General features: G+C 37.7%; 2 protein-coding genes across 2 annotated transcripts; one reads left to right on the top strand and one right to left on the bottom strand.

Moving 5' to 3' along the window:
• Positions 1-1,967: 1,967 nt before the first annotated feature.
• LOC149716373 (deoxyuridine 5'-triphosphate nucleotidohydrolase-like) lies at positions 1,968-2,659 on the bottom strand. The gene is made up of 5 exons (XM_089844849.1): positions 2,550-2,659; positions 2,402-2,493; positions 2,290-2,334; positions 2,072-2,222; positions 1,968-2,019 (listed from the first exon to the last, which is right to left on the bottom strand). Exons 1-5 carry the CDS (start codon positions 2,657-2,659, stop codon positions 1,968-1,970), a joined length of 450 nt encoding a protein of 149 aa, XP_089700975.1.
• Positions 2,660-14,544: 11,885 nt separating this feature from the next.
• LOC149716372 (uncharacterized) lies at positions 14,545-15,383 on the top strand. Its single transcript, XM_089849122.1, has 4 exons — positions 14,545-14,793; positions 14,854-14,994; positions 15,072-15,131; positions 15,216-15,383. The coding sequence occupies exons 1-4, from the start codon at positions 14,629-14,631 to the stop codon at positions 15,381-15,383; spliced, it is 534 nt and encodes a 177-aa protein (XP_089705248.1). The 5' UTR covers positions 14,545-14,628.
• Positions 15,384-20,665: the final 5,282 nt, after the last annotated feature.

Below are 20,665 nucleotides of genomic sequence, written 5' to 3'. Positions count from 1 at the left end.
ATCCACCTCCGGGGAAATGCGACATCAAGATATTTAAGCCGTTAACTTCTGACGTTGAAAACAACCCTAATGTTTAGACCAACACAGCATAATTTGTTTTTAACGGTAGAAGTTGTAGGTTTTTTACAGACGGCCTAAATGTGTGTGCCTTAACGTGCTTCATGGCGTACGTGCACATTTGGAAGCTTATCTGGAACTAATCATGGTCTACTTCACGAATTAATGCAGAGTACTCAGATATGCATCTTATTTATGGACTGGATCGGGGAAATGCGGTGGAAGCTCGGCGCTTGTACCAGGAGCACTTTCCTTAACGACAAGTTCTTAATCGACAAACATTTACGGCAGTTGACAGACGCTTGAGAGAAACCGGGAAACTTCAGCAGTCGGGACCTGAACCTCGTGCGGCGATTGTTCCCGAGGATGTAGAGGACACCGTTTTGACAATTTTCGAAGATGATCCAACAACCAGTACCAGGAACGTCGGGCGGCAATTGGGCGATAACCATGTACTCGTCTAGAAAATCCTTCGAGGACATCATTTCCACCCATACCATTTGCAAAAGGTACAAGCTTTAAACAAAGCTGATTATCCGAGACGGGTCGATTTCTGCCAGTGGATAGGTCGAGGCGGAACTGTTGCGTGTCCAGCAAGATCTCCCGATCTCAACCCATGCTATTTTTTCTTTCGGGCCATCTCAAGGACTTGGTATACCGAAGTGAAGTTCGCGATGTCGAACACTTACGACAAAGGATAATTGATGGATGTGATAGCATCCGTAACACGCCAGAAATCTTCGAACGTGTTCGTGAATCTTTCAAACGACGCGCGCAAGTTTGCTTAAACGTTGATAATGCCCATTTTCAACAATTTTTGTAGAACAATGTAATTGGGTTTCATTCGAATTATTGTAAAAGTAAAGGGGTTCGATTCGAATTATTGTAAAAGTAAAGGGGTTCGATTCGAATTATTGTAAAAGTAAAGGGGTTCGATTCGAATTATTGTAAAACTTAAGGGGTTCATTCGAATTATTGTAAAAGTAATGTGTCTAATTGAAGTAAAGAATAAAAGACTGGTCAGATACCAGTACATCTGAACAAACAAGTAACCGATTAAATTCTAAGTTTTATTAAAAGTGTGCTACTTCATGGAGAACTATATTTATTTTATTTAAAGTTTAAAATCAGGAGCTTTCGAGTCGTGACTCTTCCTCAGCTAGTCATAATACCTATTAAATTTAAATTTACGATTAAAAATTTCCTTTTTACATCGATTCATGATTTTTTTAAACAATGACTACCCCTTATCTGTTAAGTTTTTTAGATTTTTAAAACCACCCCATCCTCCTATAGATATTTGCCCTTTATCTAAGTTCAATCTCCCCCTATCTCTAATATAAACTGCTTCCTTGAACCCTCTTCTATACCAGTTTGTTTCTTGGCATATGATTTTCGTCGTATCCCAAGTAACCGATATCTGAGCTACTTTCCTTACCTTTAATTACAATCATTAATAAAAACAAAGGGATTAACGCTTTTGGCCGTTTAACACGTTCACGGTCTTCCACTAGGTTTGAACTTATTTCGATCATTGCCTTATGCTCAATAATCGAAAACAATTGGGTCAAAACCACAATACTAGTGCTATAATTCTACGAAATCTCCTTGTTTTTCGGCCTACTTTTGAGAGCTCATAACGTCGCAACGGAGCGCTTTACCCCAAAACGTCATAGGACCTATCGGACTCCTATTGATCCAAGGAACATGCCTGTTAATTTGTGCCAGACTTTCCAGAAACACCCTGTATATATAATTAAACTTGAATAATCAAAGAATACCGCGCTATTTTTATCAATTTCAATTAAATTAAGAGCGTACGTTATTTAGAAATGATTATTTTATTTACCAGTTTTACAAACAAAACACATTTGGTTAATATGTACATACAATATTTTAGTTTCATCAGTTCAGTTCGGAAGAGCCGAATCCTTTTTCGCCTCTACCGGTGTGTTTGGGAGTCTTATATGAAAATGAAATTATTATGTCGATACGATTTAATGGGATGTTTTACCTTGCTTTACACTCTTCTAGATCCGGGTATGCGATTTTCTCACAGATAAGTTGGGCAATTCTCATACATTTATTAACTTTAAATTCGCTTTGACCAAAATTGAAAACTATAACACCCACATTTCCACGGTAATCTTGATCAATTACACCTCCTACAATGAATTTTAGGAGCAAAATTGTAACGTTACCGTTCGTGGGTTTAAAGTATATTTTTCGTACCCCCAATATCTAAGATATTGTTCAACGCCATTCCCGATTTTGGTGCTGTAAAGTGTAAACCATAGTAAATCATGAAATAGACATAAATTTAAAAATGAAACATTCTACATACCTATTCTCCCGTAACAACCGTCTGGAACCTCGATTCGTAAATCCGTTTTGACTAACGTACGAGACATTGAAGATACAGTATAATCGTACGCACTGTAACAAGGTTGATTTTGAAAAAAGATAATTTTCTATTTTATTTATTTAATTACCTGTACAAGTCATATCCTGCCGATTTATCCGATGTTTTGGTAGGGGTAAACGCGTTCGATGATATTTTCACGTATTTCACCAGGCAGTTTCGCGGAGACGAAGTAGTCATGTTAGCTGTAGAACTAAACTTTTATTTTCTTTCTTTAACTTAATCAATCAAAGCCAGAGCGGGAATGGATAACAATAGTAGAGATTCGTAGCTTTTTATATGTAAAACTCAAAACACTTGAGAAAATTGGTAAAATTTTATTTGGAGATTTATTAGTTTAATAATGTTGAAAAGTGGTGAAATATGGAGGTTGTGGATTTTTGTTAAAAATTTTATTTGGAGATTTATTGATTTAATAAGAACATGTAGTTTAATTTATTGCTATTTGCTCCAAACCTACATACTCAGGGAAATCAAATCGAAACTTAAAGTCGACACACTCTAAAATACACTAAAATTACAATAAAACAAATAAAAAACTTAAATTACAACAAAATACACTAAAACTACAATAAAACACATTAAAAATCACTTTAACTGTAATAAAACACTCTAGAAAACTTAAATTACAACAAAGCACACTTTAATTCACTAAAATTACAATAAAACACACTTAAATTACAATAGAAAACTTAAATTACAACAAAACACACTATAATACACAGACACACACACACACACACACACACAGAAAGCTAGGTCAGGTCTCAAAAACTGGAATAAAATCACTAAAATAAACTGAAATTAATTTTATTTACTTTTTTTGGATGAAAAATTGTTTTTCTACGACTTTTTACCTCAAATAGAAGTAACTCTTATTTTATTAGGTTTTGAATCTATAGAACTTGACTGCCAACACCTTTGAAAGCTTGGAATCCTTATGTTGTTAGTATTGGATACACCTTAAACATAACTGCATAAGTTCGTAAGATGTGTTCCATAAGTTTGTCACTGGTTACTTCATGAAGTGGTGTAGGTGAAACGTCATATTCTCGTAAAGCGACGCCTGTTGAGCCATTGTCAAAGGCTTAATAAGGCTAAATAGGAAGTTGGACTGCAAAACCGAGTGTATTCAATTCTCGCGTCATTCTCGAACTAGCTCTCAGTAAGTCTCTAGCATTACGAAGTATAGGCAGTGTCATACTTATTGAAACATATCTGATAAACTTATGATAACTGTATATACAATACTGGCCGATTTATGACCAAAAAATGTTTCAATTTTCTATCTTTTATGGTGGTTTAAATATTTTTAGGATCGAGACGTGACAGTATTAGATCAAAAGATTTTATTAAGATGAATGAGTAAAGCTTTTTTAAGATGCCTTTTTAGGCCTAACCAATTCTTTATTCAAATTTTAGAAAAATAAAAGCAGTAATATTAATGCCTAACAGAAGCAGATAAAAATTTAGGGTGCGCTCGAAGTTGACTTCCCGTACAAAAATTTTAAGCTGTAATTCATCTGCATAAGCGCTTTTTTATCGCTACCACGCTGTAATAGGTATACATTAAGGCTACATTTCTGCAGCTCAAAAAACGGGAAAATTTCACAGCAATTCTAGAACTGTAAATTGACTGCCGTTTCTTCATTTTCTGTTTGTTAACTGTTAACTGTCTAGCCTGGCAGAAATATGCAGCGCAATTCTGCAAACGCTAAGCAAAAGTAGAAATACCAGCTGTTAGTTTAAAACTGTAATTTGACCGTTTTTATAGATATGATACAGGTCTGCAAAAGTGATGGAAAAGTAGAAATCCAGCTGCTAATTTAGAACTGTAATTCTACCACATTTATAGACATGTTACAGATCTGCAAAAGTGATGGAAAAGCAGAAATGCAGCTGCCAAATTAGAGGAAAGAGGTTTTTAGGGAAGCGCGGTTATGAGAACATCTATCATAGGATCCGCTCATACGAGAACCGCTCATATGAGAGTTTCTTCACAGAATAAAGGGATCATGTGTACTAATTACTAGAGAAATCGGTTGAAATGAGCTTACGTTATTCAAAACCGAAAGGTTTTTCCATCTGTGACCACCAAGATGGCGAAGGATTGGAATAATCATTGTTTATAAGAGTAACTTCCTTGCCTATTTCTGTCTCCTAAAGCGATTTTGGGCTCAGCGTTGATTATCAAGAAGTCAGTTTAAATCTATATAGGGTTAGTCCCCCTATTATCGGACACATTTTAAAAAATTATGGTTAAATGTAAGGAAATCACAGAAAACCTTTGAAAAGTTTATGAAATAAATATTTTGAACGTTTCTGCACCTAATGGTATAGAAATAATTCCAAAAGAACGATGTAATGTTGTCCCAATCATGGATTTTATTCGGCAAGTATCGTACCCTATTATCGGCTATTTGGATGTTGATTCGGACACCCATGTTCCATTTATCGGACGCCTATACATCCAACTCGGACACTGGGATCTCAGAATCGGACAGTGGGTCTTTGTAGCCCGGACACTGGGATCTCAGTATCGGACAGTGGGTCTTTGTAGCCCGGACACTGGGATCTCAGTATCGGACAGTGGGTCTTTGTAGCCCGGACACTGGGATCTCAGTATCGGACAGTGGGTCTTTGTAGCCCGGACACTGGGATCTCAGAATCGGACAGTGGGTCTTCGCTATCGGACACTGGGATCTCAGAATCGGACAGTGGGTCTTCGCTATCGGACACTGGGATCTCAGAATCGGACAGTGGGTCTTCGTTATCGGACATTTGGATCTCTGTATCGGACAATGGTTCCTCAATTGGAATACCAATTTTTTTTTAAATATAAAAGACAAGTGAAAATTGTTACTTCTCTGACACTTCTGGATCCATTCTGAACATCACTAACCGCTTTAAGAGTTAAATATTTACAATCCCTCTCTTATTTGTCTTTAAAACGTGTTTGAAAGCTGTCCGATAATAGGTTTTCTGCATTAGCTACGATTCGCGTTTTATTTTCATGTAAAGAAACCTAGAACTAACTGTTAAAGTAACAATTTATAGAAAAAGATTCGGGCTTTACAGCCATACACATAACTTATAGTTGGCTTCTATTTATATACCTCAAAACACGATTTAAAAATGGGGGAAGAATTTTTCCGGCCCCTCAATTAGTTTTAATTAATCAAAAAAATTGGATATCTGGTTCGTTCGCGCTTTCCTCCTCTGACATCGCGCCCCTTCTCTGTTTTTACATGCAACATACAGATTTCGACACCCTCTTTAAAACTAGGTAACTTACAGTGTTCCTTTTTTCCCCGGCAGTTTTATAAACAACTTTTTAAAAATGTGTCCGATAATAGGAGCGTCCGATAATAGGAGCGTCCGATAATAGGGGGACTAACCATAAACAGAACTAAATAATTGGGAGAGGCTACGCAAGACGACTTATTTAATACGCCTACTAGCTGTTACCCTCGACTTTGTTCGCGTAAATTTAATAGAGTTTCAAACAACGAAACTTGAATCGTAAACGCAATGCAAAAGAAATTGAACGGCGCTCAAAGATCAGATATTACGCTCACTCGGATTCCACGCTTCTGATTAGAAAACTTTAATTATGACCTATTCGTGATTACAGAATGCGGGCTTTCTTCGAAACTGGCCAATTGACAACGTGGCTACGCTCCCTCAAGAGAGACTACCACATCGTATTGGACCATTCAGAGGCTGAGAATGAAGTACATGTACTCAGGTTCAAGGACATTGCAGCCAAGTTGGCAATGTGGGCGGCAATGCTTGGAGTCGCTTCTTTCGTCTTCACCATGGAGATGCTGACAATTTTCATGTTTCGTTAAACACTGATGATGATGGGAACATTATAAGAATGTAACCAGGTAGTAAAGGGTTTTTAAGACAGCTGATCAAATCCAAAAAGATTTCTAAAACAGTTAGGTATTCGAAGTTTAGTCGCAAATATTTAGCTATAGCTAGCTATTGACGATTAAATCTAACACAGAGTTAATCTGCCTACGAGCGCCATGTTCCTTCCCTTTTTAGCTTATTTGTTTAAAAACTCCTGACAAACAAGAAGTATAGGTATCGCATCTTGCTAATGTTGGGTTTATTACTTTTAGCTATTCTTCAGGGCCGCTAGGGCTTGACGATACGACTTGACACACCCCCCTAATTTTAAGTGAAAAAATTCACGTCTTTTCGCTAGATTCCCCATAGAAAAAGCATGGGGTTGTTGGTGGCCCAATCTATCCTATTTCTTAAATCTACAGCGAAGTTACCATTCGTAACACTTTTAAATTAACAAGTCCCTATTCAAAGTGCGTCATTTCCAAGTTTATTCGCTGTACATGAAAGTTTAAAACGTAAGAAAGTTCAAATCTATTTGATGGCATTTTCAAGCTTGTTGAAAAAGAAGGTGGTCTAGCGTTTTCCTTAGTAACAGGTTATGTTGATTTAGTGTTATTTTATAAGAGAAGAGACTTTCAATACAGAACTATTACAATTATTACTAATACAACAAAGATATTTTTTCGAATTTCCGTTGAAAAAAAACGGGCCTAGCCCTCCTAGTGCTAACAAGTTAACTTGGTTAATTGCAGTTTTCAATACAAATGTCGTGAAATAGCAACGATTCCGTAAAGATATCCTGTATTGAGCATCGTAGAAAATTCGGAATTTGATAATATCAAAAAGTGTCACGCTTATGATGCTAATGATTGACGTTGCAAATCTCTGAACTTATAATGAATAACGTTTCAAAGTTTTCTTAATGATTTTGACATTATTTTAACAACAGCTCGTTTTCGTGTTGAGGTTCGTGAACTAAAAGCGATATTAATTACAAAATTTCTCTGTTGCTTAAATAAAGTATAGTTATCGTTATAGTTGTGTGTAAAAAAGTAAGCTTTAGTAACTTTCTGTAGATATAGTGCTAGAGATAAAAATTGTTTTCGCGAATATTTATACCTTACGGTGGGAATACAGTCTCAGATTTTTGTGGTCTCCTAAATTCGAGTTCAACATTATACTACCTAAAAATATATATAGACCATCAAGGTCATAATACACAAAGCTGACCCCATTGAATTATGGTGCGATATTGTGGTTCGCAAGTTAAAAATTTAGAATTAATAGCGCAGATATAAGGAAAATAATCACTTTCTTTTAATATCTGAATGCTTAAAGCGCGGGAAAACAACTACCCAATTATTGAGACTTAAAGAGGGAAAATGAATGATATGTAAAGACGAAAAAGCAAGGGGGCCGTTGCTTGCACATGGCTTTTATATTGTAATATTTATCATATTAACAATTTTTTTGTCTAAATTTGAATGTGAAATTAAAAACTCTCTGCTCTCACGAGCAAGGTCGAAAAAAGTGTTTAAGCTCATGTTAAAGAATTTTGGGCAAATGAAATTATGTTGAAGAAACGAAGATGTGCAGTTTTTTCAATTATTTCCTTTTTCATGATCATATCTCTAAACTAAAAATTTTCAATATCTGGACTTCAGTCACTGCATTTGGTTCTCTTATATTATACTTTTTCCTTTTTTATTAACTAAGATATTTTTTATGATACTACGATAAGTACTTTTAAAAATTGTTGAATTTTATAATGATGACTTTAAAAATGTAAATTTTAAAATCGGGTCCTTCAGCAAATCGGCTTTGCATACTCACACTTTGTAGAAGCTATTTGAACATTTTTTCTGTTTGATAAAAATGTATTGTGAAAAAAAAACGTTTAATCGCCAGTGTTAAACGTTGAAACTAGATTAGACTCAGAGAGACCATGACATTATTTGTGGTCTCTGATGACATAAAGTATCCTAGTGACTTACACTATTAACTGTATTATACAATTTCCATTTGTACTACGAATCCTACGAAGTATTTTTGACGCGATATTATAAAAATGCGTGACGACGCAGCGTCTAGAAAGCACTGGTACATTATTAAATAAAGTAGATGTTTTAAAGTGGAACACTCACGTTAAATCAGTATTAAGAAATTCTGATATTTATATAACACAATTGTAACCGTAAACCACTTCTTGTTGCGCATCGTATATTTTTATTACTACAGGGATAGATTTAATTTTAGAAGTAGGAATGGAGAACGGTTAGTCCGACTCGTAGCCCAGTGTAGAGCCCCACCCTCCAACACGTTACGAAAAGTTTAAATTATCTTATTGGCAGCTCACTTAAACAGCGTTTTGATGACGGTACTGACGGTGACGGCGAAAAAGACGTAATTACTTTTTACTTCTGCCGCTATGACCCGCCTCTTCTTTCATACTCCTCCGTCCCGTTGAAGAGGTCCAGGAATTTGACGCGCGTCCACACTACTCTGTTCTCCATTCCTACTTCTAAAATTAAATCTATCCCTGTTACTATCTGTAACGTTATGACTGAATGGCTTAGTGAAATTCTCATTAAATTATACCCGATCATCAAATAGAGTGTTAAATGTCAGTGCTATGACACTGCGTTCAAAATCAGAGGGAGTGAGTGAGTGACGTATTTGGTTTCACGGGTAACACTGGGTTACTCAAAATAAGTGTTCGTTTGACCTGTTTCACAGTGCATGGTGAAGTTAAAATGATGTCACCCCCGTGATTTTACGCCTTCAAAGGATGGGCATTGAATTAGAGAATATCTATAAAAATAAACGAAGGGAATATAACCAAAGCAATGAAGTTGACTAAAAATTAACAATGGTATGTGCCAGAACAAGTATAAACGTAATAATATAGTAGAGGTCGATGCCAGAAACTAAAGTATATCTAAAACTATAGCAAAAGATAAGTGAGTATCATTAAGGGGATTGGAAACCCCCTCATAATATTGGAAATACAAATATTTTCGCTAACTCGCCGTGGCCCTCTATTTCGCCGGAGAATTTGTTTACGAGTTATTAAAAATCATGTAAGATATTGTTGATGTAATCTAATAACTAAATGGAAAATAACCAAATAATTACTAAATGTCTCTAAATGTAATTGTGGAAAATAAACACTATCCAAAATATGTATCGGCCTAAAATTAATAATTGAAACTTATATTTTATTTGCTAAAATTTCACCAACTAATAGGAACCCACTTTTTTGCTACTGAGCGTTTTAGACTTAAAACCATACAAGGCGTATATAATCTTAACTTTTTTATATAATTTTTTATTTTATAAACAAATCAGTCATTAAATAGATGGTTTTAATCGTAGCCTACGATAATCGAAGTCCGCGCACTGTCTTCTTGCTATGAACGGTATTTAAAGGACGCACCGGCTTATTTTTTGCGCTAGATTCTCGAAAGATGGCGCTTTTAGAAGGTAAATGTCTGTATTTTTGGAGCGCGAAGATTTAAGGGATCATGCATAAAATTGTTTGGACTAAAATAGTTATTTAAGTACTGGAAACGCATACAGTGTGGAAGAGATCAGAGCAACACCTACCTTTGTGGAAAACCCCAAAACCCCTGACGGACTATTTCACTGCAGTACATTTTCAAGCTCGTATACAGGGTGTGACATGTGTCATTGTATGCAAATGAGAACGTGTAACAAGTATCATAGTGAATATCGTTTAATGATACGCACTTTGAAACGTTAAAGACCTACGATTAAGCTTAGGAACTAAGGCATCACACTAAAAATTATAGGGCTGTTTGGTAAACCCATCAACGTAAATGTTCGATGTGCCTACCGTCGTGGTGTAGGCACTCTTCAAGACGATTGTCCATGCCTTGGATTACGTTTTCTAGCATTTGAGGAGTGATTCGTTCAATTGCGCTTCGAATTCTGGCCTTCAAGTCGTCTACATTTAAAGGTTCTGTTGCAAACACCTTCCCCTTAACATATCCCCATATGAAGAAATCAAGTGGGGTTAGGTCAGGGGATCTTGCTGGCCACGGAATTGGTCCACCTCTACCGATCCAACGGTTTGGAAAGTGCTCAGTTAGCCATTGGCGAACATTGACCGCCCAATGTGGTGGCGCACCATCCTGCTGGAACCACAGGTCCCGCATCACTGCTAATGGTAATGCGTCTATCGCATCACTAAACTCGTGGCGCAGGAAGTGCAAATACCTGTCACCAGTAATGTTGTCCTCGAAGAAGAAAGGTCCGATGATTCTGTTCCCCAGAATGCCACACCAAACATTTATCTTCCATCGAATTTGATGGTAATGTTGCCGTAACCAGTATGGATTTCGTTGGGTCCAGTAATGTAAGTTATGTCGGTTTACCGTACCATCCCTGTGAAATGTCGCCTCATCAGAAAAAAGAACCTTTATTAAGAACAATGGATCGGCTTCAATTAGCTCGCGCATGGTAAGACAGAAGTCTTGACGTCTTAGGTAGTCATCGTCCGTTAAGGCTTGATGGAGGTGGATATGATAGGGCCGGTAATGATGCCGATGTAAAATGGCAAGAACGGTTGAATGGCTTAGACCAACCTCTTCTCCGACCGCATTGGCTTCAAAACGTGCTATGTCGACTTCTCTATCATGATTACCAATTATACGGTCTCTTCTACGTTGACGGTCTTGCACGACGAAACTCCCGAAATCTCGTAGGTTGTCTCTAATGTTCGTGAAGGTTCTTCGAACCGGCCTTCGTCGGTGTGGGAAGCGTTCGGCATTAAGCAATGCCGCTTGTTGAACGTTACCGCGACATTCACCCAAAATAAACGTAATGTCCAATTTTTCTCGGTTGGAGTAGGCTGCCATTCGTCTACGACACAGGACTTACAACGTTTATACGAACTAAGCTGCTAGTAACGACGCGTACGTTTGATTGAATAATGTGCCGAATTCTCAGTGCCGCAGAAAATTCTGACCTTCGTAACCTCGTATGGATTCCTTATCTAAGTAGGCCAAAGCCACGAGTTTAGTGATGCGATAGACGCATTACCATTAGCAGTGATGCGGGACCTGTGGTTCAAGCAGGATGGTGCGCCACCACATTGGGCGGTCAATGTTCGCCAATGGCTAACTGAGCACTTTCCAAACCGTTGGATCGGTAGAGGTGGACCAATTCCGTGGCCAGCAAGATCCCCTCAGCACGTTCTCATTTGCATACAATGACACATGTCACACCCTGTATACGAGCTCGAAAATGTACTGCAGTGAAGTAGTCCGTCAGGGGTTTTGGGGGTTTTCCACAAAGGTAGGTGTTGCTCTGATCTCTTCCACACTGTATATTACTTAATCTTTATTATAATAATTATTAAAAAGGGAAAATTTATAATAATTATTAAAAACAAAATGCATAATAGAAAGATAAAGTCATATTATTATTTTTAGAGAGATAAAAATCATATTATATTATTATTATTATTAGAAAGATCAAAATCATATTATTATTATTCGAAAGATAAAAATCAACTTATTATCATTGGAAATTTAAAATAAATAAGTTCTATGTTAGAAATACAATAATTATAATTATGCGCGAAACGAGCCTTTTGCCCTTTTCCCCAGCACTGTACGAAACATGATTTGGATTGCGACGCGTGTTGCAATCACCCGCCAATTAAATTGTAAACCGTAATCTGAAGGGCGCACCAAGCGCCGAAAAAAATGCCAAAAATAAATCCTCGAAAGCTAGTATCCGCGGGCCTTGATTAACGTAGGCTCGTTTCAAATCTAGGGTACGACCATATAAACAAGTCTCTATTTTGCGAAACTGTATTTTTGACAACTAATATAGTTCGTGATTATTTAAAATCCAATCGTTCAGTTTCACCATCATTCGTTTTGATAACCAAGTACTCTGTCAATGGTTCTTCTAATCGTTATTGAACTAATTACTAAGTTCTACACCCTGGCAAGTTGCAAATATTGCTCAGCAGACGGCAACATCAGATGGTCAATTAAAAATATTTTCAATCAATACTCGCGTAGCCAGTTCCAGATTTATAGCGAAGACTTTCAGTAAAATAGTCGCTCTAGGTATCATGTGTATTTAAACTTTCGCCCAAGCTAAGAAAATTATTAAACTCATTTAATTAAAAAAATCATGCTCATAAAAGCCCCACTGAGCTTTTTAATAAATTATTAAACCCTATATTTCTTAAAAGCGGATTCTCCTCATAGGCCTAGAGTTCTATAGGCCCGTGGGGCCCGAGCCCCCCCAAAAATTTTAGAAATGGCCACGGGCCCCTCCAAAAATTTGTCATCGATAATACCGAAATCATGAAGATAGTGACCTCATAAAAATAATTTTTCCGTTTAAATGACTGCAAAAAACCATTAAAACCACTACAGAGCAGTGTTTTCCGAACAGAATAGTTTTATTTTGTTCTGTAAAATGTAAACAGGACGACCCAAGGGCTGGCCATAATAGGAGCCACATCGATATCTACTTAATTATTCTTACTTCACTAAATTCACTTTTGTTATAATTGAAATAGTGCGACATAAACAGAGAATTTGAAATTTACTTCTGTTATATTTGTAATAGTGCGAGATAAACAGAAAACTTGAAATTTACTTATTCTACAGGGCCGGTAGGCCCTTGTAGATATGACTTGATACCCGTTTGTAATGCTAAACGAAAAAATCACCTTTTTAGGGTTAGCGTCCCATAGAAAAAGCATTACATTTTACCCGGTTTTTTAGGGAAATTGTCATGGGCGATACGGAAAAACTACAGCAAAGTTAGTTTTCGGAATACTTTCAAATTTACAAGCATTTACTAGAGTGGTATATAGACCGAGTGGGGAAATGTGAAGCCCCGCCCATTGACATGCGCGGTAACCACTGGATGTTTTACTTCCAACAATAAGAGGTAGATGGCGGGAAAATTTGGTCTTTGGCGCGAAATTTAAAATGCTTCGTTTTTAGAACATTGGTGTTACTAAAGACATTGTTGGTTGAAATTGTAATAAACAAGACGGCCCAAGGGCTCGTAATAGTAGCCATATCGTACGGGTGAATAGCCCCTCTATACCCTACCCTAATGAGTGGATAACCCCTCTATACCTTACCCTAATGAGTGAATAGCGCTATCTTTTTCAGTGCTTAAATGATTTACCGTGCATAAAATCAGAGTGAATAGCCCCTCGATTCCCTACTCTAAACAGTGATTAAATTATGACCGTATAAATTTACTTATGCTGTAATTCTAATGTTCCGGCGAATCGAAGAACAGATAGTTTTTAGTGATAATCCCCTCGATGAGTTTACAACATAGACTTATGCCGATGCACACTTATCGCATCTTATAAATTTCTAACAAGGACTTATGCCCAGAAACTTTTGAAAGAGAAAGTTTAGTTATAGTGATTACGCATTTTAGTGATTATCCCCTCGAATTACCTTTAGCAATGCTAAAATGATCAAACGCATAACGCTCATTTAACACTATGTTAGCTCTATCTAAACCCACATTTGAATTAACCGCCAAAACGTTCCAGTCAAACATAACATAGATGACGATAGCTACCGAACGAGAACGAAACACATGAGAAGCGCGGTAGGAAATGGGGAAAATCGTTATCTATTTAATTAGCACATACATTAAAAGAAAATAAATATAAAAACCCCAAACCGACAAATTCATAAGTATCCGACCCCACAGATAAAAATTCAAAAGTATTCGACCCCACAGATTAAGAGGTACCCCACCCCACATCACCCCGACATTTTAGAGATAAAAATAAATAATAAAAAACTCGGAGTTTCTATCAAGTCTCTATGGTTCAGTTGGTAGAATATCTGCCTGTTGCGCCAGCGTCCCGGGTTCGATTCCCGGGTCTGACCTGAAAAAATTTTAATTAAAATTAAATCTCTAACCGAGCCCAGTTACCCCAATGGGTGGGTTGTGGTAATATAAAGTTCCTTTTAAGCTAAAATCTGACGATAACGAAAGCGAAAACTCCGGCCACAAGTACTACTACTACTACGGCTCGGGTCAAACTAAGAGCCTATCGTATACTACGATATGGCTAAAAACGGAAAATTGGTCTTATTTTATAGATTGTGAAAAATATTCCCTCCATTTTTTAAAGACAAATTACACATTGTTTATTACTACTAAAGAATAAAGTTGAATATATTCAAGTTCATGAGTTTTTCTTTATTCAATTTAAAGCCAAGGGAGTAGGTTGTATTTAAATTTTCAATTTAAAATTTACTATGACTTGTAAATGCGCATTCCCGCCTTGCACAAACACAGAAAAGGATGTTTATTTATTTTATTTTCCAAATAATCCTGACGTTAGACAACAATGGTTTAAATTTATCGGTAGAAATAGCAATGATGCCTTAAGTGGAAAATATCGGCACTTGCGTCTTTGTAAGGTAATGTCTTGTTTTATTAATGAATGAATAATAGTTATCTAATAACCACTTTGTTTGAAGGATCATTTTTCTCCGAATTGCTTTGGCACAAATGGTAGAAAACTCCCAAATGCAGTTCCTACAATTGGAGCACCAAACCCAATTCAAATAGAAGTATCCATGTCTGAGAGCAATAAAAGAAAAAACACCGGAAATGATATGGTAAGTTTAGATTTAATAACATCGCGATATTGTTTGCTATCAGGGATGTTTTAGTTATTTATTGCAATTAAACCCAGGACGAGATGGAAAGACTTTGTAAAGTGCGGCGTTTGGAATCAATTGATGTGGCCAAAAATGTAAATAATCACGATTATGAAACAGATTGAATGTATGTTAAACCTTTTTAGTGTTGATCTAAACTTTGCATTAATATGTTAAAGGCGTCTGTTGACAATCCACGAAAGTGCCACATCGAAACACAAACAGAAACGTTTCCTGATGAGTCAAAGAATGCCTCTGAAAACCTGAAAATAATTATGCAAAATTTGAAGACGTCAATAGCGGCATTGTCAAAGAAGAATACAGACCTTGAAAAACAGCACGCTTAACTGTTTTCGGAACACGAAAGATCGAGGTACCAATTAGAGAAAGTAATGACGGCCTTTGGCAAACTCTTCACTGCGGATCAAATAAATCACGTTGTAGAACAGCGCAAACGATGCAAACAGTGGTCTCCTCAAGCCATACAATCGTCGTTACAACTTCTATACAATATTGGTACAAAAGGGTACAATTTTTTACGTGAGCAAGGTCATCCACTTCCAACAACAAGGTGCCTAAATCAACATCTAGAGACGCTTCAATTTCCACCAGGTATTCAAAGTGCCACGCTGCGCCTGCTGCAAAAACAATCACCCAAAATGACAAAGATAGAAGAAAGTGTTATACTCTTGGTTGACGAAATGCAAATTAAGCGGTCATACGAATATGATGCTGGATTAAAAACTGTATTGGGACATTCAACATTGTCCAGCCATGCAGTCGCTACCCAGGGATTAGTGGTAATGGTTCGTTCTGCTTGCTCCAAATGGAAATACATTCTTGGTTGGCATTTGGTTGGCAACAGTATAGACAGCGGTGATCTGAAGAATTTCATGACGGACTGTATAAAATGCCTTCATGACATTGGATTTAACGTTGTGTCGATAGTAAGTGACATGGGCCCTAAAAATATGGCTATGTATCGTGACCTAGGAATTAAGGTGTCATGTTATGAAAAGAAATACCACTTTACACACCCGTGCAATCCAGAGAACAAGATCTTTGTAGTACCAGATCCACCTCATGTTTTGAAAAGTGTTCGAAATTCTATTCTGGTCAATGTCTTGGAGCTGCCAGAGCAATGTGTTGCGAAATATAATCTTCCTTGCAAAAATGTTGACATTAAGTACTTGAAGCACCTTATACACTTTCAGGCAACTTCAGAACTGAAACTAGCGCCTAAACTTACCCCAACACATGTTAATCCAACACATTATCAGAAGATGAGAGTGCCTCTTGCGCAACAACTATTAAGTGCCGATACAGCTGCTGCGGTGGAAACCGCTGTTCACATTGGACAAATTGAAAAGGAGGCCTTAACAACTGCTTGGTTTTGTCGGCTTATGTATAACTGGTTTCAAATTATGAATGGTCGTTGTAAAGGCAAATCCTTAAAAGCAAGCAACATTGAATATTTACGTGAAGTGGTAGGACTTTTTGAAGGAATGAAAATTGCTAAAGCATGGAAGTCAATTCAAACTGGTGTTATAATGGCATCACTGTCAATCATAGAACTGAATACCTACCTTTGTCAAAGGGGTTTCAAGTTTGTCATGGCTGGGCGCTTCAATCAAAATGCACTAGAAAGTTTATTCTCGTGTGTTCGCGCCAGGGGTAACAAATTTCCATCAGGAAGAGAATTTCGGCATCGTTTAAGGATTTTGCTTGTGAAGCAAGCCCAAAGGTTTATGCCTGATCTAAATGTTGAAAAGATCCTGAATGAATTGGTAATATTATTAGCATCATCAAAGCAAAGTGCTGCTATGGTGTTGCTTGTCTAACTCTATAGTTATAAACTTATTCTTTTTTCCTTTTTCAGAACCACATTGAGACGGAGGTGGAAGAAATAGCATATACTGCTCCAAGCACGTCTGTAAGTTTAACGTGCTCATATTGTAAAGAACATAATCATTATCTCTGTTACCTTTCTTTCTATTTAGCATGGCCTGTTAAACGAGCCACTACATTCTAGTGAACGTGAAAATCAGGTGCTACAAGATTCGCCAGGCTTGGAGATGACTCAAGTGACTGAACATGGTCAAATCATGGATATCATGCCCTTAAATCGAGACCAATCTGTTAAGTGATATATCCTATACTATTATAAAATGCTAACCTTCACATTTCCATAGATATGTTTAGAAAAACCGGCCTCTGACATTCTTCAAACTCTAGTGGAAGACATATTTGGTACAGAGGCCGTTTATAGCTTTATGGAAGAACAAAATAGTTCTGCCCACAAGCAAGCAAGGAGTTCTGATTCATGCTGTGATAATTTAGAAGACTTGGTTGAATTCCTTGGACTTGCAGGCATGGCACAAAAAGAACTGAAAATTAATAAAGTGGAGAGCATAGACCCAAAGGAAAAGGCAAAAGAGTTGACAATTTACCATATAGCAGGATATATTTGTTTTAAACTCCAGAAACAAATTTGCGAATCCTGTTATAAAGTAATTTCACATGAAAATAAAACGTACGAATTGCCTTCATCATCAGATCTTACACAGCACAAGGCTTTTGGTAACCTCAAACATCCTTCATCGAGACTATTAGACTTTGTTAGCCTGTCTGAACAATTCCTGGACACAGTTCTACAAAACATCACAAGCATGAAATCTCCACTTGAAGAATTAAGTTCTTTCATAACTAGAATGCTCCACAATCAATTGGAGGTTGAGCTAAGTGGTTGCAATGTCGAGCGAAAAATTGTAAACTTGTTTGTAAGGCTAAGAATGCACATTAGAAACAAATTCCTTACCTTTAAAATGAAAAAAGATGTTCTACATTACGCCAGATCATCAGCTCTGTAATATGCATATAATAAAAGTCATGTGCGTGACATGCCACTATTGCCAAAATTCTATAGTACAGTCTCAGATTATGCATAATGTTGAGCAGACTCCTAAGCAGACGATCTTAAAAAAGTATTTTAAATTTCGCGCCAAAGACCAAATTTTCCCGCCATCTACCTGTTATTGTTGGAAGTAAAACATCCAGTGGTTACCGCGCATGTCAATGGGCGGGGCTTCACATTTCCCCACTCGGTCTATAAACCACTCTACTAATTTCGACGTGTCTGTGTGTCTGTCTGTCTGTCTGTCCGTCTGTCCGTTGTTACACCCACGTGACCGCGTTCGCATATTGCAAATCGGAGCAAACGTGTATTCAATTTCCAGACCGCATTTACAGTCCCGGAAATTGTATTCCACTTAGAGGCTATTACTCCATTGCCTGTCTAACAACTCTGTTCATTTGTCCACCCCACATGGACACCAGTCTGAACTTACTAGCTTCTAAACACCACCATCTTCTAGTCTTTCGCCCATTCCACATGGACACCAGTCTGTATTTACTGGCTTCTAAACACCACCACCTTCTCGTCTTTGTCCATTCCACATGGACACCAGTCTGTACACCTGGCTTCCAACACCACCATCTTCTGGTCTTTGTCCATCCCACATGGACACCAGTCTGTACACCTGGGTTCTAACACCACCATCTTCTGGTCTTTGTTTTTCCCCATCCCACATGGACACCAGTCTGTACACCTGGCTTCTAACACCACCATCTTCTGCACTTTGTTTTTGTCCATCCCACATGGACACCAGTCTGTACACCTGGCTTCTAACACCACCATCTTCTGGTCTTTGTTTTTGTCCATCTAACATGGACACCAGTCTTTACACCTGGCTTCTAACACCACCATCATCCTTAAGGTTGAGACATACGCGGCGATCGGCTAGGGTTACGAGAAACGTCTAGCCTTCCAATGGAGGGGTCTTCCTCCTAGGTTCACGCAATTGCGATGTTCTTATCTACAGCTGCGATTCGAATCCTTTATATACTACCTATTTGAGTAAGGCGAAACAACAGTCATATCCTTCAATTCAAACGTCAATATTAGTCAAGTCTCTCAAGGTTGTTTAATTATTCTTTTTTAAAACGATGTAACGCTCAATAAGGCGAACAACTAACGAAGAAAATATTAAATATTAAATATTAATTATATTTATTTTAATATTTAAGATAATCTCTTTTCTCAATTCAAAATTAATACGGAAAGAGTTAAAAAGCAGCCTATTTTTTGTCCGTGTGTATCTGTCCGTTGTCAGACTAGTGCGCCGAGTTAGCAGTTCGCTTTGTTTTGATGTGTTAAGAAATGCTACAGAACCTTAATATTCACTTTTTCCATAATATAAAGTATTAATTACGATGCATTTAGTACTTTTGTAGCTTTAAAGCTCTGTTTCATTTTGATATTGCAAGGATGTTTTTTAATATTGTTATCTGAAATGGCTGTTTATATATTACTTAAGCTATACTACATCTGTATATAGAATAATCCTTGGTTTTATTATTTCAAGACGAAAGCTATGGCCTGGATTCCGTCGGGTAAATCAAGTTTGATCCGCAATAGGCTTAGTGAACCAAAGAGTAAATAATTGAGACCTGAGGTGGAGTAAACTTTGGGTTTTGATTATCGTGTCTGTAATGAAGGGACATTAACGGTTCAGAGTGAGCCGAAAGTTAAATACACGTTTAAGTAATCAGATTTAGATTTTATAATAGAAGAAAGCATCATGGTAGCAATTAGATCAGTGAAATGGCTAATCGTTATCGGATCATAGCTTTGAAGTTTTCATTCTTGTTTCAAAGTTAATATAGAACGAGTATTGATACCGTTAGTTATTTAAAACAGAATTGAATATTTGATTTGCGATAAATGATAAAATGAAGTTTCAAGTGTGTGAGAAATGACGTGACTGCCTCAGTGGAGGTGTTTCGCGTGACCATGGCTTCGATCCATTTATAGTGCGCATCGGAATAAGGATATATTTTCCCTCTATGGGTCCCGCAAAGTAGCATGGGTTCTGTCCCAAGGTTGCTGGGCTGGTTTCCAAGAAGCGAACTTCGTGGCTGGCATTGAAGCCTCTTGTTGACAAGATGGGAATTGTTGAGCTAATGTCTCGAGATCTCTCTCAATGTTGGGCCACCATATCTTTGAACGCGCCGTGGCCTTCATTTTGAATATCCCTTGATGGGAACTGTGAAGCTCCGTTAGCATTAGGTGACGGAGGCTTAGCGGTATGACAACTCTGTTAGCCGACAGAATGATGTTGTGGAAACTCGATAGATCGGTTCGTCGACGATGGTATGAGACCATGTCTTTCCCAAGATTTTGCGCGGTCAGAGGCCAACCGCTACGCATGTGCTGGCGTACCTGCAACAACTCAGGATCGGAAATTGTTTCTTGATCCAATGTCTGAGCCGTGAGCGGACCCGACGTGATTGAACGTATCGAGAAGACATATTCAGCCGGAACCGGTGTGTCGTTGGGCATGTGCGGTAACGGTGAGCGGCTGAGGGCGTTCGCCTTCTGGTGATCGATGCCTCGCTTGTGTCTGATCTCGTATGAGTAAGCAGCGAGAAGTAACGCCCAGCGTTGCAATCTGGCGGCAGCCAGAGGAAGAATTGGTTTATTCGCTGCGAACAACGAGACCAACGGCTGATGGTCCGTGATGAGTATAAATTTGATACCGTAGAAGTAATCCCTGAACTTAGTGACCCC

Source organism: Phalangium opilio, unplaced genomic scaffold (genome assembly GCF_054372755.1).
Source record: "Phalangium opilio isolate 3A_F unplaced genomic scaffold, DU_Popi_V2 ptg000009l_1, whole genome shotgun sequence".
Classification (NCBI taxonomy): Eukaryota; Metazoa; Arthropoda; class Arachnida; order Opiliones; family Phalangiidae; genus Phalangium; species Phalangium opilio.
This window is presented reverse-complemented; position numbering and strand designations above follow the sequence as displayed.